This window comes from Struthio camelus, chromosome 1 (assembly GCF_040807025.1).
Source record: "Struthio camelus isolate bStrCam1 chromosome 1, bStrCam1.hap1, whole genome shotgun sequence".
NCBI lineage: Eukaryota > Metazoa > Chordata > Aves > Struthioniformes > Struthionidae > Struthio > Struthio camelus.
In genome coordinates this window covers 39018462-39042484 of record NC_090942.1, presented here as the reverse complement: position 1 = coordinate 39042484, position 24023 = coordinate 39018462, and the positions used below count along the sequence as shown (strand labels likewise).

General features: G+C 40.3%; 1 protein-coding gene across 5 annotated transcripts in view; it reads right to left on the bottom strand.

Moving 5' to 3' along the window:
• Nucleotides 1-24023, bottom strand: part of MSRB3 (methionine sulfoxide reductase B3) — a 95231-nt gene that overhangs the window by 64619 nt on the left and 6589 nt on the right. The window contains exons 1-3 of one of the 5 annotated variants that reach the window (XM_068934781.1): nt 12165-12182; nt 8204-8348; nt 7147-7273 (exon numbers count right to left, since the gene is read on the bottom strand). The exons of 1 other annotated variant lie outside the window; for it this stretch is intronic. In XM_068934781.1, coding sequence (XP_068790882.1) covers nt 7147-7222 — 76 coding nt within the window. In that variant the 5' untranslated portion in view covers nt 7223-7273; nt 8204-8348; nt 12165-12182. Of the gene's footprint in view, nt 1-7146; nt 7274-8009; nt 8050-8203; nt 8349-8758; nt 9053-12164; nt 12183-24023 lie in introns of those variants that run through there. 3 more of the 5 variants (XM_009671751.2, XM_068934765.1, XM_009671752.2) reach the window with 3 other exon arrangements.

Genomic DNA, 24023 nt, shown 5'->3' with positions numbered 1-24023 from the left:
CTACATTTGTTTAAATTAAAAACAAGAAAGGCAGAAACACTGAGCACACTGTATCTGGTCAGTGGATTTCTGTCAGAATCAATAAAAGGGTGCACAACATAGGGAAAGGCATTTTATTAATGGCAGAAGTAAGCTGAATTTAATAAGAGTGACTTACGCTACCTTTCACATTTAAAATATTTCAGTGAGCCATCAAAATAAGTTTATTCACACGGCTTTAATAAAGATTTAACCTTACAGCGGAAACAATTAAAAAGTCAGTGGTTAAAGTGTGTAGCTTATTGTAGCATTCAGGCTGTTGCTAAATCCTCCTGCTGCTTCCTCTACAATAGTGATGTGTGGCCTGTGAAATGAACGCCGCATTTCAAGGAATCAAGGTGCCGCAATCTGTACTTGGGATGGGGGTGGAGAAAAGGGGAGGGAAGGAGGAGGGAGAGTCTCTGCTCTCCTCCAGTTCATTCCAACAGCCCAGATCTAACCTCGTCTGCAACATTCAGCCTATCTCCAACTGTGCTGGAACCCTTTCAGCAAAGACAGAAGCAGGCATGGACTGCCTTCCCCCTCCATCTCCAAGCACTGAGGGATGCACCAGGCATAAGGACAGGAGCAGCAGGAACATACCGTGCTCCAGCTGCACTCTTGCTACAGCCACCATGGAGAACATTGCAGCTCTCTCCCTTCCCAATCTGCGTCAGAACTAAAGGTAGAAAAATAGCCCAAACGGTTGATAATTGCCAACTTCTTTCCCTAGTGAGCCTCCTAGATTGCCCCATCTATAAAATTCAGCCATGCTTTATGGATCAGGAAGGCATGGTCAAGGCTTTCCACAGCCTTAGGAGGCCTTGGCTGAGCCCTTCCCCTGCTCTGCCCTCTGTGGGACTCCTAGACCTGGAAGAGGGAGTTAATGCCGCGGTGCACTGCCTTCCCTGCAGTGCACAACGGTGCCAGCTTTGGGGAGCTGCAGCAGGTGCGGCGGGCAAGCAGCACTGCTGCCAAGAGCAGCCCTGGGGCCTGCGAGGACCTCTCTTCCAGCTGGAGGGTACCTTTGTACCCCAGCCACAGGCCCCGTCCAAACACAATTTTGTTTGAAAGAAATCACAGCATGAGGCACATGTTTAGCTTGTAATTCAGAACAAATATTTTCTGCTGCTTAGCCATCTCCAGCACACAATTTCTCTCCCACTCCTGGTTTCTCCCCAAACCGTGACCTGTGCTGGGTTAACCTAACAATTTGGTTATGATAACTTTCACATCTCCGGTGCCTGACCCCCTGGTCCGTACTCTCTAGACCCATTCCAGGTACCATCAAATTCCAGGCACACACATCCCCTTAGAGACCCACTGAATCACCTCTTCCATTAACAGTAGGAAAGATATTCCTACTGACTTGAGGGGTCACATAACCAGGGTCCACACTTGCACCTCTTCTTGCTTGCCCTCCTTTGGCTTAGCAATACATAAAATCTCCTTCCTTTTTGTGGGCTGTCATCTCTCCTTTACGTTTCATTCTTCTCTGTAACCTTGACCATGTACTCCACAGAAAAATGACAAAGCTGGTTGCTGCTTTTAATTGAAGGGAAAAAAGTGAAGGCAGGCCTTAAAAGACTTCTCAGACCTCCCGTTATAGGCAGACAGTTTAATAACTAAAAGAGTAGCTTTTCATGGGAGCCTTTAAAACACAGAAACACAGTTAAGGCTGAAACCTCATCTTTTACATACCCAACTTCAGCAGAAAAAGCAGGAAGCCTGAATTGCATGGGGCACAGGAATGGAACATAGGAAATTTATGAGCTCCCAGAATTAAAACATTCTTGCAAGAAAGGAAAAAATGGTTTGTGGTGGGTCCTTTACGGGAGTGGGAAGGGAAGGCAAATGACCTTAAGAGATCCTTCAGGGAACACATGAAGGAACCGGCTCTGTGCACAATGCTGGGAGCACAAGAAACATCTTATCATCCCGTGCTACTCCATGCTACAGAATCATAAAGAAGCTTCTACACAAACGAGCCGCTTAAGAAGTAAATGAGAACGAGTGCAAAACGCCACAAAAGTGAGATGTTAAAGAAGGCAGAAAGGGAAAAGGAAAGAGATGGCAAAAGAAAGCACTGAGCAGAACTGACTACCTCTCCACTCTTCCAGCAGGGGACAAAAAGGGCACCTTAACAAAGGATTTTGGTTTTTTATACCATCCCAATTTTTGTAAGCATCAGGCACAAGAAGAGCAGTACTCCCAAAGAGATACTCTACAAATACATTTCACTCCTTCCTAAAGTGCATTAAGTAAGATTTTCTGGATCAAATATTAGTGTACAAAACAAACATTGGTAGATAAAGGGTTTTTTAAAGCAAATATAACATTGAATATAGAATCCTACCAAGATATCTTTAGAAAGCTGCTTTTTTCAACCCATTTTCAAGACATTCCAAAAATACAATAATGTGTCAGATTACAGCAGCATTCTACTATCCTATCATGAAGAGACAACACGGAGATATAAACAGACATTTATACGTTAATGACACACAAACAATTTTACATACTATTTCCTATTGTGCTCACATTGTGCTTGTCTTCAGCACTCTGTTCAAGCATGTATCAAATAATTCTCAAAACTTCTGGGAGGCAGTGAACTAGGTAACACGTAAGATTGTATTTTAAGTAAAAATTCTATTTTTGTTGCAAACTGATATTTGTCTTAAAAATAGAAACTTATTAGAAATAAGTTTTAATTTTTGCCTTCCCCGACCAGTTCTAAAGAAAAAGTACATCCAGCTGAGACTTTGTATGGCAAATTTAAACCTAGAGCAAATTTTTATGTTCAAGTTATAAACCCCAGAAAATAGGGATTTATAATGAAAACATTGACAGGCACTTAACCATAGCTGTACTACTGAGTCTTGCTATAAAACATATCAGTCTCACTTTTACATTGTTTCAAACTATGTGAAGAGAAATCCATAATATTACATCTCTGGTGATACGTATTATGTAAAACTATGAGAAAGTTACAACACGTATTATGGAAATTATAGCTCTGAACATACAAACACACAATATAAAAACATTTAGACATACTTAGTTACACAAAGTATAATAAGCATAAGTAAACACAGTATTTTTAACATACTAAACTAAGCTTTTTTCTAGACTTTTCATTGTTAAAGACAGATGTGGAAGGCTCTGTGCACACAGATAACTTCACTGGCATGAGCAGTTTGAGAGTTCAGAGGGACTAATGCATATGAGTAATTCATGTATGTAAGTGTTTGCAAGATCTGCTCCTAAAAGTAACCCTTTATGTTAACAGATTACCACTAAAAATCCAATTTTCATTAATTGTTCATTAATTCATGAATTGCTCATTAAGTCATTGTTCATTAATTATTCATTTTGATTCCATGCAAAGATAATACACAGTAACCTGGAATTAACAAAGATTTAATAAAACAGGCTATGAGAAACTATACTATAGATATGTATTTAATAAAGACTTACACCATATGCCCAGCACCATCTTCATACAGATGTATTGTAGCTTAATCTCATCCTAGAGAAGTATAGTTTCTTACTGATAGTTATTCTAGTAATTAAACACTTCACAACAATTTAATATTATCTAATACTTTATTATTTCATATACCTCCTGGAGAAAACACTACCTAAGTCTGCCTCTGTACTTTCTTCATCATTAATTTTACTTAATTTTACAACTACCATAATTTTCCTTGATCTACAAAAGAGGAAAGCCAAATTATTTCATGCAAAAAATGTGATGTAAGCAGCACAACATTCAAAGTGTTAAAGAAATAAAGGATTTTTTTTTAAGAAATGAGAGCCCATAATAATTAAAAGACACAGCAAAGCAAAATAAGATATTCTTTTACTTTATATCTTGGTGGTCTGCTACAGAAAACAGATGTACATGGAATCTGCATAATCATTACTTGTATCAGTTACTTGCTGGTATGCACTAAAGCAGCTGAAGCAGTTTTTACTTTTAAAGGTTCTGGACTTTTTTTTTATTTATTTAATTCCTACAAACTAAATCCTAGCAGGTGCTGAGTGCATCCTCTGTTTCCAAAGAAATTCAGAGCATTCAACTCTAACAGAGCAGGCTCAAGGAGCGCCACTTCTAAATCACATGAAAAACACAATGGAGCTGTAATCATTGCTGGAAATGAAGAAATCTTGAACCAATATGAATGTAGTTTGTGTACGAGCACAGACTTATATGATTTTTCCCAATGCTCCTGCTTTTCTTAAAATAATTTAAAACGTTCATAAGGTCTTAGGGTGTACTTATGTATGAACGACTCCTAAAGGGGGAAGCTTTTCATATAGCTCTAGGCATGCAAAACAATATATGATTAGTGCCATCTACTGGAAATGTACGGTACTAGTCTGACTTTATACATAAAAGTACGGGGTTTAGGTCAAACTGTGCACTAGATATGCGCATATGGAAATATTTAGTCCTAACTTCAGAAAAAGAAAAATTTTAAAATATAATTTGGAAGAACAGAACCACACTCCAGGTGTTAATATATAAATAGAAAAAGAGCAAGTAAAAACGCTTTTCACAACAATTAATTCGGTTTACAAACAGACTTTCTAGCCTAACTCACACATCCTTATAAAGTAGGGCGACCCAAAGAAGAGACAGAAAGTTACTCCTACTCTAAGATATTTCTTAGCGTTCTGAGAAAGACATTATTTCATTCATTATTTTGAAATAACATTTTAATTTGCTTCTGATCAACAAATATGACTTCATATATTAAGGTAAATATTATATCGAATAAATCTGTTACAGCATAAGCAAACCTTATGGGAAGAGACAAAACAGCATAATACTAGGTACCATTCCAAATGTAAAAATTGAAATGATACTTCCATTTAAGGCCTTGTCCTGCAAATATTTAAATCATGAAATTCAGAACTGTGTAAGGAAGTTCAATTTACAGCTAGAAAATATGTTAAGAAATACAACACTGGCCAGAGCCCTTGGCTTTATATCTCAGCTCAAGGATGAAAATTCTGCCAGCACTTTGCTTCCTTACACTGAATTGACAGAGAGCGCTTCTGGAGTGTTAGAAAGTCTCCTTTCATAGGAAATTTGCTATCCAACCAGAAGACGACCAAATTCTGTACCATTTGAGACTTGGTTTGTACGTAGCACAAAGTGGTATGGTTGCCTAGTCACAATTTGCACAGAACTGGATGGTGGGAAAAGCATTAATACAATGCGTTATGTTACAAAAAAGTCATGAGAACTCGGGGCGTTTTCCGTATATTCAAAAGTTAAAGTCACAGTGGATTGTGGCATTTAAACAGATGTTGTCTCTAGACCTCATTCCCATGTTTAATTCGATACATGCTCTACCATTTACTTGTAACCCCCTCAACACACCACACACAAAAAACAAACCAAAGGCTAAGCTAGCCTACATTAATTTATAAGCGTCTGGGGAATTTAGATTCCTCTTAAAATATGTGAAATATGTGATTGTATATTATTCCACTGTTAGCAGATGAATTTTGGTTTATAATATATATATAAAGTAGCCAGTCAGTGGAACTTAATCTGTTAATGTTTGCACAGTTATGGATCAAACAGGCAGGAATAAACAGTAGTGTTGTTAACTTTTTACTCCAAAATATGACCACTGGATTTTGCTGGAAAAACAAGTTGAAAAAATTGCTAACATAATGCTTTGCAAACAGATACGCAAAAGAAAAACCTTGTACACACTGTGCTTCTATCTGGCCAACTTCGAGATCTCCTTTTTAGGGCAGGAACAAAACGGACAGAACACTGTGAGCGCCCTGTTTTAAGGTATGCACCAGCAGTGTGAGCGCACATCAAACGGTGCATAATAAGGGCTAAGGAAATTTGCTTTATCCTATATTTTTAGGATGTTAAATCTGGCTCAGCAGCACATGCAACAGGAAACAAAGGTCAGGCTGACACAATGTGGGCTGTTCTCTCTCTTCCTCAATATGTTTGCAGCTCCTATCTAGGTTAATGGGAGTTTTGTGCACATGTGGGGGGAAACAGAACACAAATGCTGCAAAAATTGGACTCAGATTTAGTTCAAATAAAGTGTAATCAGTTTTAGAAAATCCATCAGCTTGAAAACTGATGTCTTATCACCGAAAAAAATCTTTAGAACATCACCTCCATATGCTTGTTAAATACAGCCCTGGAAAAAAAATTCTTGTAACATTTTGCACCCTTATGAAACAGTTGTGAGTGTGTTACAAACATCCAAGCTGATTCTTATTTGATGTTTCAAATATTGATCAGTCAGGATTGTATCTTTCTTATTTAGGTGCCAAGAAAATGCCTAGTAACGTTCTATACTAACTCACTGAAGCCTTTATTTTCTCTCACATAACTATGTAGACTGACATGACTATGCAGACATCACAAATGCTGTTGTTCTTTAAGTGAAATACAAAATACTTAGGTTTAAAGTTTTAATCAGTTCATCGAGATGGGGTCTAACTTCTTCAAGACAGATCTAACTTCAGAGCCAGGACATTACATGAAAAGTGCAGCTCTGTCTGGACACTAAGTTGCATGTTTTCGTTATTCATTTATTTATTTAGGGAAGTGTCTAAATAATATGCTGTTAGCAGAAAGAAAGAATTTTGTTTTATGTTCTGTACACTTTTTGTACATACCTTTGAGTGAAACATTAATTTATAATAAAATTGTAAAAAGGGATACATTAGTGTAAGGACAGTACATCTGTACAGATTTTGGAAAATATTTTTAAGTCATATGATTCAACAGTAATCTATACGCTAAATTCTGTCAAGTAACTTTTAAATGACAAATGGCATTGAATACAACCGATTTTCAGTTTAATTGCACTGTTTTTGCCAAGAAAGAGAAAAACACCATAAAACGTAAGAGAGAATATGCTGGACAAGGAAGTTGCATAGCATTTCCAAGTATTTTAACATCTAGGGTATGCAAACCCTCAACCAAGCCAGTGACTTATAAAAAGCAAACTTCTGCTTCAAAGGAAAATTTAAACAAACCAGAGCAGCCCATAGCACACCGTTTCCTGCAGCAGAGACACCCGTTCCTAAAAGGGCCTTCATTATGCATGACACAACAAGCAGCAGCCATTCAACCTGAGGGAAGCCCACAGGCTCGCAGGGCCACTGGCTGGCTCTTTGTCACCAAATGCAGCAGGTTGAATGCAGACATCACTGTGATATCCTCACCAACAAAACCAGAGGCAAAGAACAGGGGCAAGAGCTGAGTAGGGAAGAAAAAGAAAAAAAAAAAAAAGATGAGAATAAATTAAAACATCAAAAATGTTAAGATACATTCACAGAAACACAAACGCTTACATTTTATCTAAGACCGCCATATGGGAGAACAATTCTGAATGCACCTTTCTCAGTGGGTTTAACCCATTCCTCATCCCCCCTTCAAGTTTCAGTACACAGTACATAATACTCAGGGACGCAGCTTTCTGTGCTGCCAAGTGGGAGGGAAGGGGGCATTTTATAGGGACCATTCACACCAATAGATACCTAACTTGGAGCAACGCAAGGCAGCAACCTGCACAGTGCTAAGTGAGGGAGTACTAGTGGGTAAGCTGCAGCCCCTAAGTTAGATAGCGGGAATCTCTTTTCTAACATCTCGTGATCAAATGTGCAGGCTTTTCTTTCTTTCTTTCTTTCTTTTTTAATAAATAAAATCAAACTTCACAACATTTCTGAATGGTGAATGCTGGAAACCAGTCATTGCTAAAAAGTGTTCTTCTGATGACTTGTTTGAAAAATGTGACATTTTATTGTAATAAACTTGCCAGATACCTTAAAACCATAACTTTTTTTAAGACAGGAAATAATTTGCATTGCAAACTGTCCATGAGATATATTTAAACAATCTTCCGGCCAGTTTAAATATAGCCAACAGAGAGATAGCCGTGGCAAGATTTTATTTTAGAAGGATTTCATGCATGAATACTAATTGTTTCATTTACTCTGTGATGGGAAAGAGGAAACGCAGCTGCCTTATAGCACAGTCATTCATAGCTGCAGTCTGCTTCAGAAGATTATGTGACATCAGGGACTCGAGCCAACCCCCACCAAAGTCAAGAACGAAGCTCTCATTGACTCCGGTGCAAGCAGGATTAGGCCCCAGGTGGCTAATGAGCCATACCGCACCACTCCCCACCTCCTTCAAGGCGCCTTCTTTCTTTTTTGGAATATCACAGCAAAAGAGCTGCAGGCTGCAAGTGTCCAGAAATGTACTAAGGGAGGGTTTTGTCTTGGACGTTTCCTGACTCAGACAGAAGTTGATCGCGGTCTCCTCCGACCCCCTAAAGAACAAACACATAATACGCAGTAATAGATATTACCAAATTACTCTGGAGTATGTCTGACAGAAAACGGCTTGCATTAGCGTGCCTGGACTCTGACTTCTCCAAACTAAGCTCACTACAAAACCAAAACAACTTTGTGTTACCAAACGGAGACAAAAAGGAGGGGGAAGGTAAGCGCTGCACAATGAACAGCCTGAGAGGACCATTAAACATAAATAAACATGTCGTTTTCACGAGTGACTGCAGAACCGGTTAAGAAAAAAAAAAAAAAGAATTCCTCCAGAGCAGACTACTGACTAATAAAAGATCAAAGGTCTGTACGTAACAAACCCTGCAAATAAAAATGTAATTTTTTTCCGAGAGACCTTCACCGCGAGGAATAAAGTGCGCAGTGAAAACGTAATTACCTAGCAAAGCTGCAGCCTTATTGTGCTCCCGCAGCTGATCATAAAACGTCTTCCTATTCTGTCTCGCGGCGCGCAGTGCCAGGCGGCCTGCGCGCCGCCCGGCCGCGGCCATCTGGCTTGTGTCAGGGCCGGCGAGGCAGGCGGCTACGGCGCTACAGGAAGCACCGCGGTGATGTCACTCCGCAGGTCAGGCCAAGAACAAAGACGTATTCTGCAATTAAAAAGCCTGGGTGCCCCACGAGCAGGGGCCTCCAGCATGCGCCGACAGCTGATTTATGGTTGACGCGGGTTTTGCCAGGCCCTAAATAGGCGGGCACCATCTAGCGGCAATAAGAAAAGGCCTCGGCGAGGAGATCGGAGAGCGGCGGCGGTCGCGGCGAGGTTGGACGCCGCTGTCCCAGCCCACGAGCCCACGGGCCCGGGGGCTTGCTGTCGGCCTGCGGCCCACCGCTCGGCACGGCTCCCTGGGCAAAGCGAGGCGTTGAACGTTTGCCAAGCTCGGGAGCGGCGCTTAGAGCCCTTCTGCCAGCCCCCACAGCCAAACGCAGTGACAGAGCGCTGAGCCACCGCTGCCCCCGTGGTGGCCACCCGCCTGTGGAGATGGTCGGGGGGGTTCAGCGCTTCCCCTCCCCGAGGAGCAGAGCTGAGGCGAGCAGAGACGCGCGAGCCAGAATCCCCCCCGTCAGTATATGGGCTGCTGGCGAAGTATCTGCCCTTTGGCCACCAGCCACCCGATGCCCCAGTCCCCTCGCGGTCTGCCACGAAGCCACCTGGAAGCTCTGCTGGAAAAACAAAGACGGATGGCATGGAAGCGTCCTCGAGTTTTGGAAACTTGTGTTCTGCTCTGCATGTGTGTGCGGACAGACTATAGCACAGTGCAAGTACGACCAGAATGAAATCTTAATTAAAAGCACAGAAACAACATCTGGTCTCCAATGCTTACATTTACTTCATTCATATCACAGCCCTGCACTTATTTCTCAGTTAAAGACTGCCAATAACTTCAATGGGAACTTTGTTTCCTGTAGAGTTCACCAGACAGTTCTGTGAAAGCCTGGCTTAGTCAGAAACTCTCAGCATAGTAACTTTTTGTAGTTGTTGTTTCAAATTAAGAATATTCTTAGCTAGTTCGGAGGTCAGAGTACCAAAGGACAGACAGATCGATCCCTACGCGGCTAGGTTTTTACAGAAGCTGCCTATACGATGTGTTACACACAGTTATGAAAAGTCTCCCAGCGCAGCCAGACACAAGTATCTGATGAAGACAAGAGTGCACGACGTAGACATGAAGGGACTCATCATTTTCTGCACTTCATTCTTCCTGTTGTGCATTCTGTCAGCCTAACAAATGTGCTTCTTAAGGATATTGGATTTACCTCTCCAGACCAAAACCATTTCCCCGCTCTCTTTTGTTAGAAGTAAACAGGATCATAACTCCCTCAAGTGTAAACAGTTTAAAGGAAATTATTTGAAAACCCCAAGGATTATAAAATAGATCCTGACCTCTTGAAAATGTCAAATATTTCAGTGTTCACCAAAATGTTGTTATTTAGTCTCAAGTATTCATAAAGACTTGGAGGATATATAAGTCCTGAAAGCCCAATAAAATATAACTGAGCATTCATGAAAGTATTTTACTGCAGTTAACATATTTTTTTCTTTTATTGCTGACGTTTTGATCGCTATTTTTATTTACTCTGTACATTACAGCAATGCCCAGTAGTTTCAAGCAGCATCAGGACCTCCTGGTGTTAGGTACTGTATATACACACATATGAAATCCCTGCTGCAGGGTGCTTACAGTCCGAGGTTAGGAACTGCTTATAAAGAACAGGCAAAGAGAAGAACAAAGTTAAAACAATTACAATTTTCACCATCTACTAACGCATTCGGTTTGAAGGTGCTTTTCATCCCAGTTCGCTCACTCTGTGGGTACAGAGAACAGTTTGATGGAGAACAAGAGTAATCTAGTTGTGTCAGATGTGATGTTTACTCTGCTCTTTCTGCAGCAAATGAAAGCCTGGCTATACACTTCAGTAAGTCCAGGAACTGAGTTTGCAGCTCAGATGTATTAAACATGAAGATTCAGAGCATGACAAGGAACATGGAGATAGCATTTTCAGCGGTTTAACCCAGACCTTTACAGGACTAAACAGGGATTCCCACAGCAGCACTGAAGGCGCTTGCTTCAGCCCCTTGGGCAACATCACCACGCCAGCACAGTGCTCCAGCTCGGCTCAGTTTCCCTGGTAGGTGCCAGGGTGAGCAGCCTCGGTCCAGAAGCACACTAAGTCAACCATGGCTTGTTCGAGCCACGGCAAGCGCTGCAGCGTAGTGCTGCCACCATACGGACTTGTCACCCCGTGACTCTCCGCTACAGCGCTGCAACGGGCCTGTTTTCTTGCCAGATGGATGCTCTACAGAGAGCCCAGCACACAACTTGCAGTCCAGGGAGGCGAAGGGAGCTGCTTTTATAAATCACTTGAAGATCACTCCCATCTCGGTCATGGGCCTGGCTGTGCTGCCTAGGGCACCATGCCTCCCTGCCAGCCCTCTTGGGCCCCTGCCCCACACTCCCCCTGTAATCCAGCACCACAGGGGCCAGTGTGCAGCTTTCATCTGCCTGGCGCTTGTAATATGGACGCTATGAGCGGAGATAACTTGTTAAATCTTATGAATCATACAAATATAGTAGTAACTATGTGATTAGGTGGGATTTGGAGGCCTTTCGAGCAGATTATAAACACTGTAACTCTAAGAAAGCCTTCTTTTTAGGATGTTGATATCCTAACGTTGACACATATTGAAGTACTGCCAGCTTTCAAGAGCTTCCATATTGTCAATTGCAAAGGTTCAGAAATCACAGGTTGGGCCCCCAAATAAGTAAGGTTTTAAAAAAAATAATTACAGGGTCTTTCAAATTTGTCCTTCGGAAGTTAAGAATTTTGCACGTACTCAGGTTATGTTTTCTGAACCTCTGTCTGCAACTGCAGAAATTTCTTTGGAGGAGGCACAACTTGAGAGCTAAAATTCTGAAATTATCACATCTTGCTTTTAGGAGCTGTAAGGAAAACATCAAGGGCCTCAAAAGTTGATAACGCTATTGCTTCATTTCAAGTTTTTCTATATTCGATGCTTTCCTGACAACTTAGATCCAGAAATCCTACAATTACAATCCCAGATGTTGCTCACAAGAAAAATGGGAAGTTTTAGCCCTTTACTAGTAAATTTTTAAAAAATACTATAAAGCAACTGGACACAAATTCTTAAGGGAACGATTACTTCTTCCTTGCACCAATAATGAGACCTTAATAGTGTGAGGCTTCTACTTTTTTTCCAATTTCACTCTTTCCCCCCTCAGTCTGTGGCCCCATTTTGAGGACAGGAAACAATTACAGATACATACACACTAGCCGGAGAGGCAGCCTCTTCTGTCAGGAATTTCTATGCCACTGGAAAAAGCAAAAGAGCAAAAATATTGCCATATTGGAGAAATCTAAATAACCAAAAATAAGAAGACAGTAAAAGCTTGTGAGTCTTAAGTGTTACACAAAGTTTAATTTTAATTAGTATTTATTTTAACTTTCTCTAGCTCAGCAGTAAGTTCAAACAGTTGCCTTCTAAAGGCTTTTTTTCTTTTTTAATTTCTGATATAAATCAAATTATAATCACGTTTCACTGATAAAGCCCAGCAGAATATGTAATATATATATTTATTCCAGCCTTACCATTTTTAGTTTTCTTATTATTATTTTGCTTTTGCTCACATAAAGCTGCTGCTAGTCAGACTCAGCCTACAGAACAGCACAGCTACCAGGCACTGCCGCAACACAAAGTACTGCCTAGAGATCCACACGCGTCAAGTCAGTACTTCAGCCCATCATGGATTTTTGTGTCTAAAGAGTTACTTGCTCCCTTTGCTATAAAAATGCATTTTTGCTCAACAAATTCTCTGCTGCCGCTGAAGCCTGTGGTCTCTCCTACTCCCCCTGTTGCACTTAGCGATTTTTAGGGCCTTCGTCATTTGAGGTAAATGTCTTAGGTTTGTCAGGGCATGTGCTAAGGTGGGGGGTAAGGTGAACGGTTAATGGCTTAGGGGGAGATGTTTAATGGGTTCTGGTCTAATGCTCATTACAGAGCTGCCAGCAGGAGAATGGCGCACAAGAAAAGTTTTCAGAAGGAGAAATGAGGACTCTTGGTCACTTATTGGAGAAAGAAGAAGGGAAGAGTTCCAGTTCCTTCTTCAGATCCAAGGTCTCTGATCTTTCACTAAACATGGAGTCCTGAATTCCTAAGCTAACACCTTTTCTTAGTACACAGAGTACTCTCCCCACACACATGTACCTCACTGCCTGGACTGAGGATCCCTTCCTGCCTTGGCCTCCTACAAGCCAGGAAGAATGAGGAGGAGGCAGTCTGCAGACCTCAAAGGATGCAAATCTTGCGTATATGCATCTGTGCTTTTTAATTATGTTTTTAGAGAACTGCATGCTTCAATGCATCTTACCCTATTTAGAGTACTCAGCACAAAATTGTAAATTTAACTGCCAAAACCTTTGGAAATTCATCTCTAAAAAGAGATTTTAAGCTCTAGATTTTTATGCACTTGAAAATATATCAGTTGATAATGTAAACTGAACATGTGTTTTCAGAAGTTCCTGATTTACTATTAAAATATCCTGCAAGAGCTCACTGCCTAATGAGACTAAGATACCTTAATCATTAAGGATTAAAAGCGTGCAGCAAAACATCACACATGAATGATGAAACTTCATGTCTCAAATATACATGATGAGACTTCATAAAAGCTTATTAAATAGTCATAAAACATATTAAAATAAGCTAATCTTGTTAGTCTTACAGGTATACAGAAGAACTGCAGCATTTAATTTGCTTTTACCATTTTTTTTTTCCTTACACAATACTATTTTCTTAATTAAAGCCACAGAAATCAGGACGATTAAGCCTGAAATCCCGCTTCGCTTTGAACACTCACAATTAAAGAAAGCTTTACATAGCTGTTTGTGCTGGAACGTGCAAACTGAATGTCAATCCAGTCTACTTTTAGGAAGTTTACATTGTGCCCTGATAAAAGAGGTAATTACTGCCATATCCAATAATATTTGAGTGGAAAACCAGGAAATGTCGAACTTTAAATTTCAAGCTAGTATTACCATTAGAAAGAAACCTAAACAATAAAGTTCAAAACTTTTTTGCTTTTTTGAATTTTACAAATTCTCAGTTGTTAGATTTTGTTTTAAACACTTTCCATATCAACTGAACACATTTCTCATAGGGAAGACTGGAGAGATTTCTTTCAGAATTCAAGTTAGCCTAAAATACACCCCTTCCTGCAATGCGGAATGCACAATCTTAACACATAAAGAGATTATTCAGATCTCACTTTGGATGACATAGGCTTTAGGATGCTGACAGATCCAGTCATAGATGCTAATTTTCAGTTTTAACAGATCTTAGAGGAATGACCCCTTGCAGAGGAAACAGAAAAGAGTAAACAGAAGGCTTAACGGAGAAGTATATTTAATGTCTTGTAATGCAAGTTATAGCTGTTGTTTCCGTGCCCGCAGAGCAAGTGCGCACGTCCCTCTGCACAGCACCCAAGCGCCACACGCACCACTGCCACAAGCTCGAGGGGCGCAGGAGCCCGCTGCCGGAGGCTAACAGCTTCCAGCACAGTGCCCACAGGCCAGCCCTCGTTCTCATGTAAAATGTGCTAATATAGCCCAATCTAGTAATTGTATTGATGCATCATCTTTACATTCTAGCTGGGAATTTTCAGTAGCAATATCGTCTATACTTTATTGACAAAATAAAAGATTTTATCAGTAACATTGCTAGAGGGGAGAAAGCAGAAAAGGCTCAAGATTGAGAACAGCCAAAGAAACTGAGGAAAGCAGGAAAAGAAGTCAGGGAAGGAGCAGAAAGAGTGGAGGCAGCGCTGCCCCTACAGAGGCAGCCTACAGTCTCACCTGCTCATCCTGAAGGCAGCTCTGTGACACAACATGACAACTAAATCTGTAGGGACTAACTACGTTCCATAGTCTATCCTGAGACATGCATAAATTTCCCAAGTAGGTTAATGAGATATCGTTTCGTGAGTGCAGCCTTTAGCACAGCTTTAGTCCTCAAACTTTGCCCCTCCATCTAACAGAGGTGAGTTTCCCACAACAAACTTTAGATACTTATTCAGGCTAGAATGATCATCCTTTCAACCAAAGAATCCTTTAAAATCTTGTAACATAAACCAGATTCTGAAACCTTCACTCACAATTCCAGGATAATTTCACAGATTTCTGTAGTTACTAAAAAAAATATGCAGTCTAAATTAGGAAGCAGAACTCTGTATGTCTTATCGGTCTTTGCATTTCTATTCTGGATAACCACTTTAATATAATATAAAAGTGATTTATATTTATAAGAGAAAAACACTGCATTAGAGCAGAAAACAAAGAGCTGTGTTCAGTTTTAATTCAATTAATAAATTTAGGTAACCTTTTCTCTAGCATCAGCTGCCAGAGATGGGAAGCTCACAACCCATTACCAGAATATTCATTCTTGTACACTAAACTGGCCACTTAAACTGTGCTTTTCTCTAGCTAGCGAAAGACTAGCTTGGCTACACATGTTCTTATATGCCAGTATAACAAAATCCCCAAGAGGTGTGTCCAGGGACCAAACTAAATGTCATGAGGCAAGAGAAGATAATCAAAACAAAGACTCTCCTTGATATTAGACCATTACAGAAAATAAGAGGGGAAAAAGCACCAATTCTTCCTGTTCTCCAACGTTTCCCATTGGAGAAGAGAACTGTGACGTTCAAACCTCCTTATTTTATTATTTAACACTGGCACACAGCGATACGGTGGTACTGGTCTTCTCAGAAAGGTGGAGACATCCAAAGGAGAGAGTTTGCAACAAGGCCTGCCACAATGGGAGGAGGAAATGGGCGAGGAAGGGACTAAGTGGCCACTACCAGAAGCTGGGAGAGACCAGTCTGGGCAAGAGCAATGCACACGCAGGCAGAGATAATGGCCAGAGAACCAAGCAGAGACAGTGCAGGCAGTGGCTGTGGGAAAGAAGAAAGGGCAGTTTGGAAGGAGGAAGACAAAATGAATGCTTAGAACGTGGACAGAGTCATTAGCAGTTTTAAAGATAAACCTGGATGCACTGCCTCGAAAGCTGCTAAAAATACTGAAATGTTACCTTAATGTCACCTTTTCCTAACCACTGTGCTTCCTCCAGCCATGTTATACGTTCGCAAATAGGAGAATCCGAGAGCTGATCTGTACTACCAGTCTGTTTGAGATTATTTAAGGTTACTTAAATAAACTTGAGATTACTTGAGATTACCTGAGATTACTTACTTTCTGATACAGCAAGAAAGCCTCAGGAGAAAGCATTCAAAAAATAAGACAGGGAAATAATTGGCTAGTATAATAATGAATCACATCAGTTCTACACTTTTGAGTATCAGAGGGGGGGAGTTAATTCTCTGATAAGTAACTGGAATTGTAAAGAGTCAAGAAAAAACAGTGATGGCAAGGAGAGGAAGAGACTAGTCACGCAAGGAATCCCCAAAGCCTAGAATGAAAGAGGATCCGCCGCTAAAAGCAGAAGCCGGACTCTCTGAGCCTTGCAAGCGCTCACACATCTTTCACTTGTAGATTGTTTCTCAACAGTTACGACTGGCAATGTTACCCAAAGGAGAGTAAATGTAGGTCAACTGGGATTTTCCCCCATCTATTCCTGTCCCTCCCAGATCTCCATGCACTAAAATAGAGCTCTGCTACACTTTGGCTTTCCCAACTTGGTAGCCTGCCAACACACAGCACATTCCTTTTATGGCAGTAAGTTTATAACTACAACAGTCATAAACTATTCTTAAATGGGTCTTTTTTGAGCATCTCAGTCCTTTCAACATCTTGAAAAATATCTAATCTTTTCCATTCCAGGACAGGCCTCTCCCATGTAGTGGTAAAGATTTAATTGCTTCTGGTGCTCAGATGATGAGATACAAGTGTTCTGGAAATTACCTTTTAATTTAACAATTCCTTCTGGCAAGCCTGACAACCTTTTGCTTTGCTCACCAGTGAAGAATTACTTTTCACTACTAACAGAAAAAAAGGTTAAAAAAAACCCAAACTTTTGGGTTACTGCTGTGCATGGAGAAGACATGATATTTATTTTTACTGTCAGATAAATTTGAGGAGGCCTGCTCTCCCTCTCCACCACTACTTGCTTTGTCAAGCTTACCAGCACAGTAGAACTAACAGGCTTTCTTTCCCCTATATTTTTAATCCAGGACAAATCACATGCACCAATTACCATGAGGTAATTACTTAAACACAACCTTCTTTTTCAGCGGTGAACAGAAGTTCCTCAACTGAAATGTCTATTCTGCTTTTAAGAAACAATGTCATACTTCTCAGAGAAACAAGACTAATTTTGAAGATTAAACCAAGGCATTACTTGGAATTGGAATTCCTTTAGATTGTATTATCATTTATCCAGAACTGTGATGCTTCTTTACTTCATGGTCTTCTTCCTCAACTTACAAAGCTTCCTTGCCCAGGTAATGATACACAATAGATACGTGATATGAGCGGTATCTCTTGTGGAGAATAGCATATAATGAAACGAAGGAAAAAGGAAGTCTCCAGCTGAGAATCGTAAGACATAAACAGGACTTCCAAGTCCAGCTGAAACATGAACAAGTCCACTCTTTTGCAAAGTCACCCTTGAACACTGTCTTACTTATTCCTCAAATGAGACGAGTGAATGCTTGCTATAAAAATGGCTTCACAGTAGTTTGCTGAGTGTGCACCAATATACCTAACAACACAGTCACTCAAAGGCTTTGTCTCAGTGCAGGAGGTGTTGAGGAAGTTGTAACTCCTACTGCTCAGATAAGCTGAATCCTGTAACACAGATGGCTTCCGAAATATCGACGAGTTTAATTTGATGACCCTAATTCATGAGGCAATGTAAGGAAATGTAGTAATGACACTTTTCAGTCCGCTGAAGGAAACAAGGTCCTTAAATTCCCCAGAGCTGAAAAGAGTTACAGTTACAGCCACCCTTGTGGCCTCTGATTTAATGAGCTCTCAGAGCAAAATGTGTGTCAGGGAACAAGAACCCTGCAAAAAGCATTGCTCCCAATCACAACAGCACACTAACACATCGTCTACAAAGCGCCAGGTGCCTTGCGGTTACTACAGTGTATATGGGAAATTACAACAAATAATCACTAAGTATATGGCCAGCAGATTTTTCAGATACTTAAAACTCTTAATTTAAAAAGTGATTGGTTGGTACTAATATTTATTTACATGCATATGCTCACAATATGCACCCATATGCACACTACTAAAAAAATAAGTTTTTCCAACGTAAAACAGACATATACAGACCCACACCCTACCCAAATATCAGCATGTGCTTTTTATTCAGCATTCAGTTCTTTAGCACAAGCCATGTGAAATTTGAGTTATCTCCTTGCATTTTTATAATTTGCTATATTAGAAAATATAATTTTTAAAGCAGACTGTGAACCAGACTTCAATATCATGTCATACTTCACAAAAAAAAAAAAAACAGAAGTAAAGCACAGATTCTGTAAAATTTAGTCACGATGTCTCGTCTCCATTACTTAGCATAGTAGCCTAATTCCAGTTATTTATTTCTTTTTTATCATCTCAGCTACAACATTTCAAGTTGAAGACATTATAGCTGCCAGTTTCTCTCCAGCAGTCTGTCTCCCTTACATGGAAATTTTCTACATGGCTCTGTTTAAAAACCAATACCACTCAGCACCACAGAGAGGAGCCATCTCCCTTTCCTAAAAATACATATTGGCCAGTATCAAGAGCTACCCTTCAAGCAACCTCCTTCAAGTAACATCCTCAGCACCCAGAAGTCTGTGCATCTGTGAACTGAATAAAAACGCTCCTTAAATAACGTACCTTTGATCACTCAGATTGTGTCAGGCTGGTATTTAGAACAGCATTATGCATATACAAGAAAACCTTAAAATCTTTTTATCCAAAAATAGTTTAAAAAATTGTGGCACAAAGAAATCCTAATACTGCACAAAGAACAGTCTGAATGGCAGACTGTAATAGTAAAATCTACCATCCTAAAAACAAATAACTTTTATACAGTTAAAAATGCTTTTTTAAAACAAATGTATCCTGTACCACAAAAAAATTCCACAAAGTAGAACTGAAATTTGTAAGCCTTACCTAGTCACAGACAGTCACTTTATATGAATAATAAAACTTTAAGAAGGTAGTACAATGGATAAGGAAAAAAAAGAATATTTATCTTCACACTCGATATCTTCTTTGAACCTACAGTACAATCAGATGAGCTCATACTGAACATCAATGACTGAAAAGTGAGAACGCAATGAAAATGATTTCTGTCCTAATAGCAATACATTTGACTAAAACAGAAAGATTTTAACCCTTCCAAGGTGGATTAATTTAACAACAACTTCATTTAAATTGCTGTAACTTATTTTCTTAAAACAAATCTTTACTTGGTTAGGTAATCGTTAAGTATGTTGATTAGTAAAAGATATATGTCTTTACACTAAATTTTCTGCTAAAATTTAATAACCAGCGTTATACTTTCATCTACTGCATTTAGGAATTTACAAGGACAAATATATTTATTCAGAGTTTTTTTTCTTGTTTACAGCAGAAAACGTCCAAAGACAAACTTTCTTATTTAATGAAAAATTTTACTTGGAATCTGTGTCAGCTGAATTTCGATCTGCATTCCAATGTAACTTAAAAATGCACAAACATAGCACTTTTTTAATTAGCTAAATACACTTATATCAAATGTGCCGCAAATAAATTTGTACCTCTGAGCATTCAAAAGCTATTTTTCAGCTGATGAACAAAAGAAGTATTAATTCTAGCTAAATAAATTCGATAGTTTGAAACGTGTTTTGATAATTTCCCTCCCTTTTAACCATCTCTCAAATGTCCAGAAGAAGAGGATGTCTCATCCATCTCTTTTAATTGACTGAAAATATTTAACAAACCTTACGGGTTTTTTTCTGTCCACATTTCTTCAACACTGAGTGAATTCAAAAATGAAAAATACTCATCCTATGTCTGCCAGCTGAGCTGCAACCAACAGCAATTATGCAAAAACTTCCTGCACAGCAGAAATTGAAGTACTTACCTTTGGAAAAAAAACATATATACCTTCTCCTGCTCTATTAGGAGTGGTCACATCATAGGGCTGATTCTAGAGCTACTCCCGGGGGCAGTGCCTGCGACCGCAGCCTGCAGCTACCTGCCAGCCAGGCGCTCTCACCTAGCTGCTGCTGTCGGGGCTCCGAACAGCCCCGCAGCCCCCGCAGATGCACATCAAAGGCCTGCCGCTCTCCTTGCAGCCGGCAACGTAAAGAAGGAGCTAGCTAAGGGGGTTCACACGCCGCAGTGACAGCCAACCTTTCCTTTTTTCAGTTTTTCCTCGTTTGCAGGGTCACTGGGAGAACAAATACAACAGCCAAGTTATTAGTTCTCTTATTCCCTTGGCCTTTTGCTAATTTTGAGGTTTGCAGTTCACTTTCCCATGTGGATCAATACTCAATCAAAGTTAAATTTGGACTTTTTCTTTGCATAATTTGTTCTTTAAAGTGACATCTGTTCCATTTCCTTGAACAGAGGCAGCAACACAGTACCCAGCTCCCTCCTTCACAAGCCTGCCTGCTCTTAGGGACTTAAGCCTTGCCCCAAAACGCAGTTTGTTTCTGCCCCACTTGCACTCCAAAAAAGAAAACCCTACCATTTAAACATTGTGAGTCTTTATCTCTCCTCCTGGTCCTCACATTTTACACAAACCACACAAACACATTAGAAGTTCCTTAGCGGATCAGCCATGCCTCATGCAGCTTCCTCGCTTTTCTGTACCAGACTGCTGTTCTGACCGGCTACTTTAATGTATCTCAATGCTGAACGAGCAAGCCTTCAGCATCCCTTATCAAAATACAACAACACAAGATGTATCAGCTGTATGTCCTTCCACTTTAATATATATATTTCTAAGAATTACTGGTTACAAGTCTATCTGTTTGGTACGTTACTTTTACAGTATTGATATAAAAATACAGAAAGATTCTCATACATTGGCATGTGTATTTAAATGGATAGATATACATTCACAGATAAAACTTCTCTAGATGTTTGGAAATTTTATGCAGTTGCCTGAGCAAACAAATAAGAAAATGGATAAATAAACCATAACGAAGGACTATGATCAGTTAAGTCCATCTGCAAATGTCACTCTTTGCAAGCAAATACAAACAAAGCAGCACACACAACAGATTACCAGTTTGAAAATGGGTTGACTGTCTAGATGACCTTCCATGTCAGCACATTTGAGAGGTTTTTCAAGAAACAACAGAGGTAATCATCTAAAGTAGTTGCAATGACTGACTTCAAACTTTTCTACCTCTGTTGCACAGATCTTTCTGCTCACAAAACACCAGTGGGACATGACAGTCACCAAGACCTGCAATGAACCGTCTTGTCAACAAAACTGCTGAAGCTGCATGTTTCAACCCAAAAATCCATAACCATTGGGGGGAAATACGGAGGGTCTTAAGAAGTTCTGTGCATGTAAAAATGCCATAAACTGTAAAAGGTAGGTTTAGATATTTTATGTTTAAATTGTGAAGGCAGTAAATAAATACTGATCCTTGGCAAAAATCTAGAAGGCAGCACTGTCCCTAGTTCCTATCAGTAAAGCTCATTCCCAGTAAGAATACTCAACCTTAGCATGTCTTAATAATGGCAGCACAAGGAATATATACTGGATTATATATATAAACATATACATGTTACACACTCAAACTTGGCTCAATAGATGCTATTAAAGCATAGCACTTATGCCAGCATACATGAATAGCTCATTCTACACATAGGAGCTATCACACAGAGGTCAAAGCCACGGTCCAGCATGTGCATGTTCTCTAGCGGTTCTCAGTGTGTAGGTACAAAGGACTATGAAAAGGAGCAGAGCGCAGAGGTCTCTGTGCTAGACAGTCCACATGGAGTCCAAATGCAGCCAGGAGCCATATATCCACCTTCACAAAGGTTTGTCTGTTCATGGGTAATGCTACATGAACACAGATACACCGCTTCTGGATCAAGAAGCGAACTAGATGATGAGGCAAGGGGGGACATACTAGTATCACAGGCATTTACTACGCAGTATCAGTTGTTACCAAAATTAAGCACAACCGGTATTAGTCTTCTACTAGACTGCGGCCTGGTCCTGCTCTAGACTACGCTGAGCTTCCATTTGGCCCCCTATTTCTTTTTCCAAGGCTAAGAGGGTTACTTGTCCCTGCTCATACTCCAGAGAAGGTGGGTCAGAGATTGGACTCACAAGATGCCCCTCTTCCCTTCCCTTGCCCCAAAGCTGCTCCCTAAGGGACTGCTGGGGTCTAACCGGGCTGCTGCAGGGGTGGGTCAGGGAGGGCAGCAGCCCAGTCCTGAGGAAAGACTTACCCTGGAGCCGGGAGCACAGACTGTGGGAAAGAAGGAGGGTGTCCCACGGACTCCCAAGCAATGCCTTTCACTGCCTGTTCCTTTAGGAGGCAAATACTCCAAGAATAGGTCGCTGCCCCCGCAAACAAATCACATGAACAGGGAGGGAGAAAGATTAGCAGAATGGAATAGGTAATCCCCACCCCACAGATGTTTGAAATCTCAATGGCTCTTTGTCCAGAAGTTTAGCAGTACTTGGTTTTACGAAGCTTCTGGTATGAGCATTGTGAAAGTTTCTAATAGTATCAGCCATGTTCCAAGGTCCAAGGCTGACTTCTGCAGAGTCAGCTCAAGGGCATCTCAACCCATGACACAGAATAGCCCTGATCTGCATCAAACAAGATAGGACGGGCAGAAATTTGAATCACAAGAATAACGGGTAGTACCGTCCATTCCAAATTCCACATAACTCTCCCACTGCAATGTCACAGGCTTGATACCTGGCTCTGTTCTAGACTTGATTTGTATTGATTTCATATTCTGATCAAAGACTAAAGACTCATTCGGGCTAAATCTTCCCTTTCCTACAGTCAGAATTCTAGAGGACAGTAACGATGCTGGAAATGACTCATCTTCTCTCTCAAAAGCTGAGTAAAAACTTTCCATTTCTCCTCAAAGACCCCAGAGTACTCCGTAAAAGTAATGTCCCTGAATTTCTACTCAGGAAGCATTTATCACACAAATCCTGCATAAAACTTGGAATGATCATCATTTTTCTCCTGTTACTTTTCTATCAACAAACGGTGCATTGAGCATGGTCTGCTCTCCCAGAGTGTTTGCCTTTCTTCTCTGACATTGCAGGTGCTTTATCTAGATAAATATGAGACTATTATTAGAAATTAGTCACACTGACGTTGAATCACCTATATTCCTGGATGATGCAGCTATCAGGTGTCTACCGCCTTTTTTACGGGGTTCCACTTCCTCCCTGACAGGTTATGAAGCTTACCCTAAAGCAGTTGGGAAAGAAGCTGAGGCAGTCACTCAGAAACGAGCAAGTACCTCTGACAGTTTATGAAAGGCAAATACCAAAAGCTCAGGAATAAGCAGATAACGTCCATTTTTTAAAACGGAAGGAAAAAGTAATCAGTGAACTATGAGCCCACCTTAAACATCTAGAAAGCTTTTGAAACAAATTATTAAATAATCCATAAACAGGCAAATGAAGCAATAAGCAATAAGGCTATGTAGCAATAAGCAGCCAAGATGGATTTGCCAAAAAAATAATCCCATCAAGCCAATGTACTTTTCTTCTTTCCTTCCATTCCACACAAAGGAGGAAAGCAGTAAATCCAACAGATCTCAACTATAATATAGCTTTTGACAGAGCCCCAAACGGTATTTTCATAAGCAAACTAGAAAAACACCTTCCTTCTAGATTAGAGTACTGTAATGTGGGTACATAACTGGAAAACCACACTCCGAGAAACAAGCGATTGCTCATTATCAAGCTGGGAGAACACTTTAAGTGATTTGTCAAGGGTCCAGTACTATTCAGCATTTCTCTTACTAAGATGAAAAAACAGCAAGTACTCTTACAAAATTTGCAGATGGCACCAGTCTAGAAGGAATGTGAAGCACTCTAAAGAACTAGACAGAACTCAAGATGATCTCAATAAACTGGAGGAATGGCCAAAAATCAGTAAGATGAAACTCAGTAAAGCCAAGGGCAA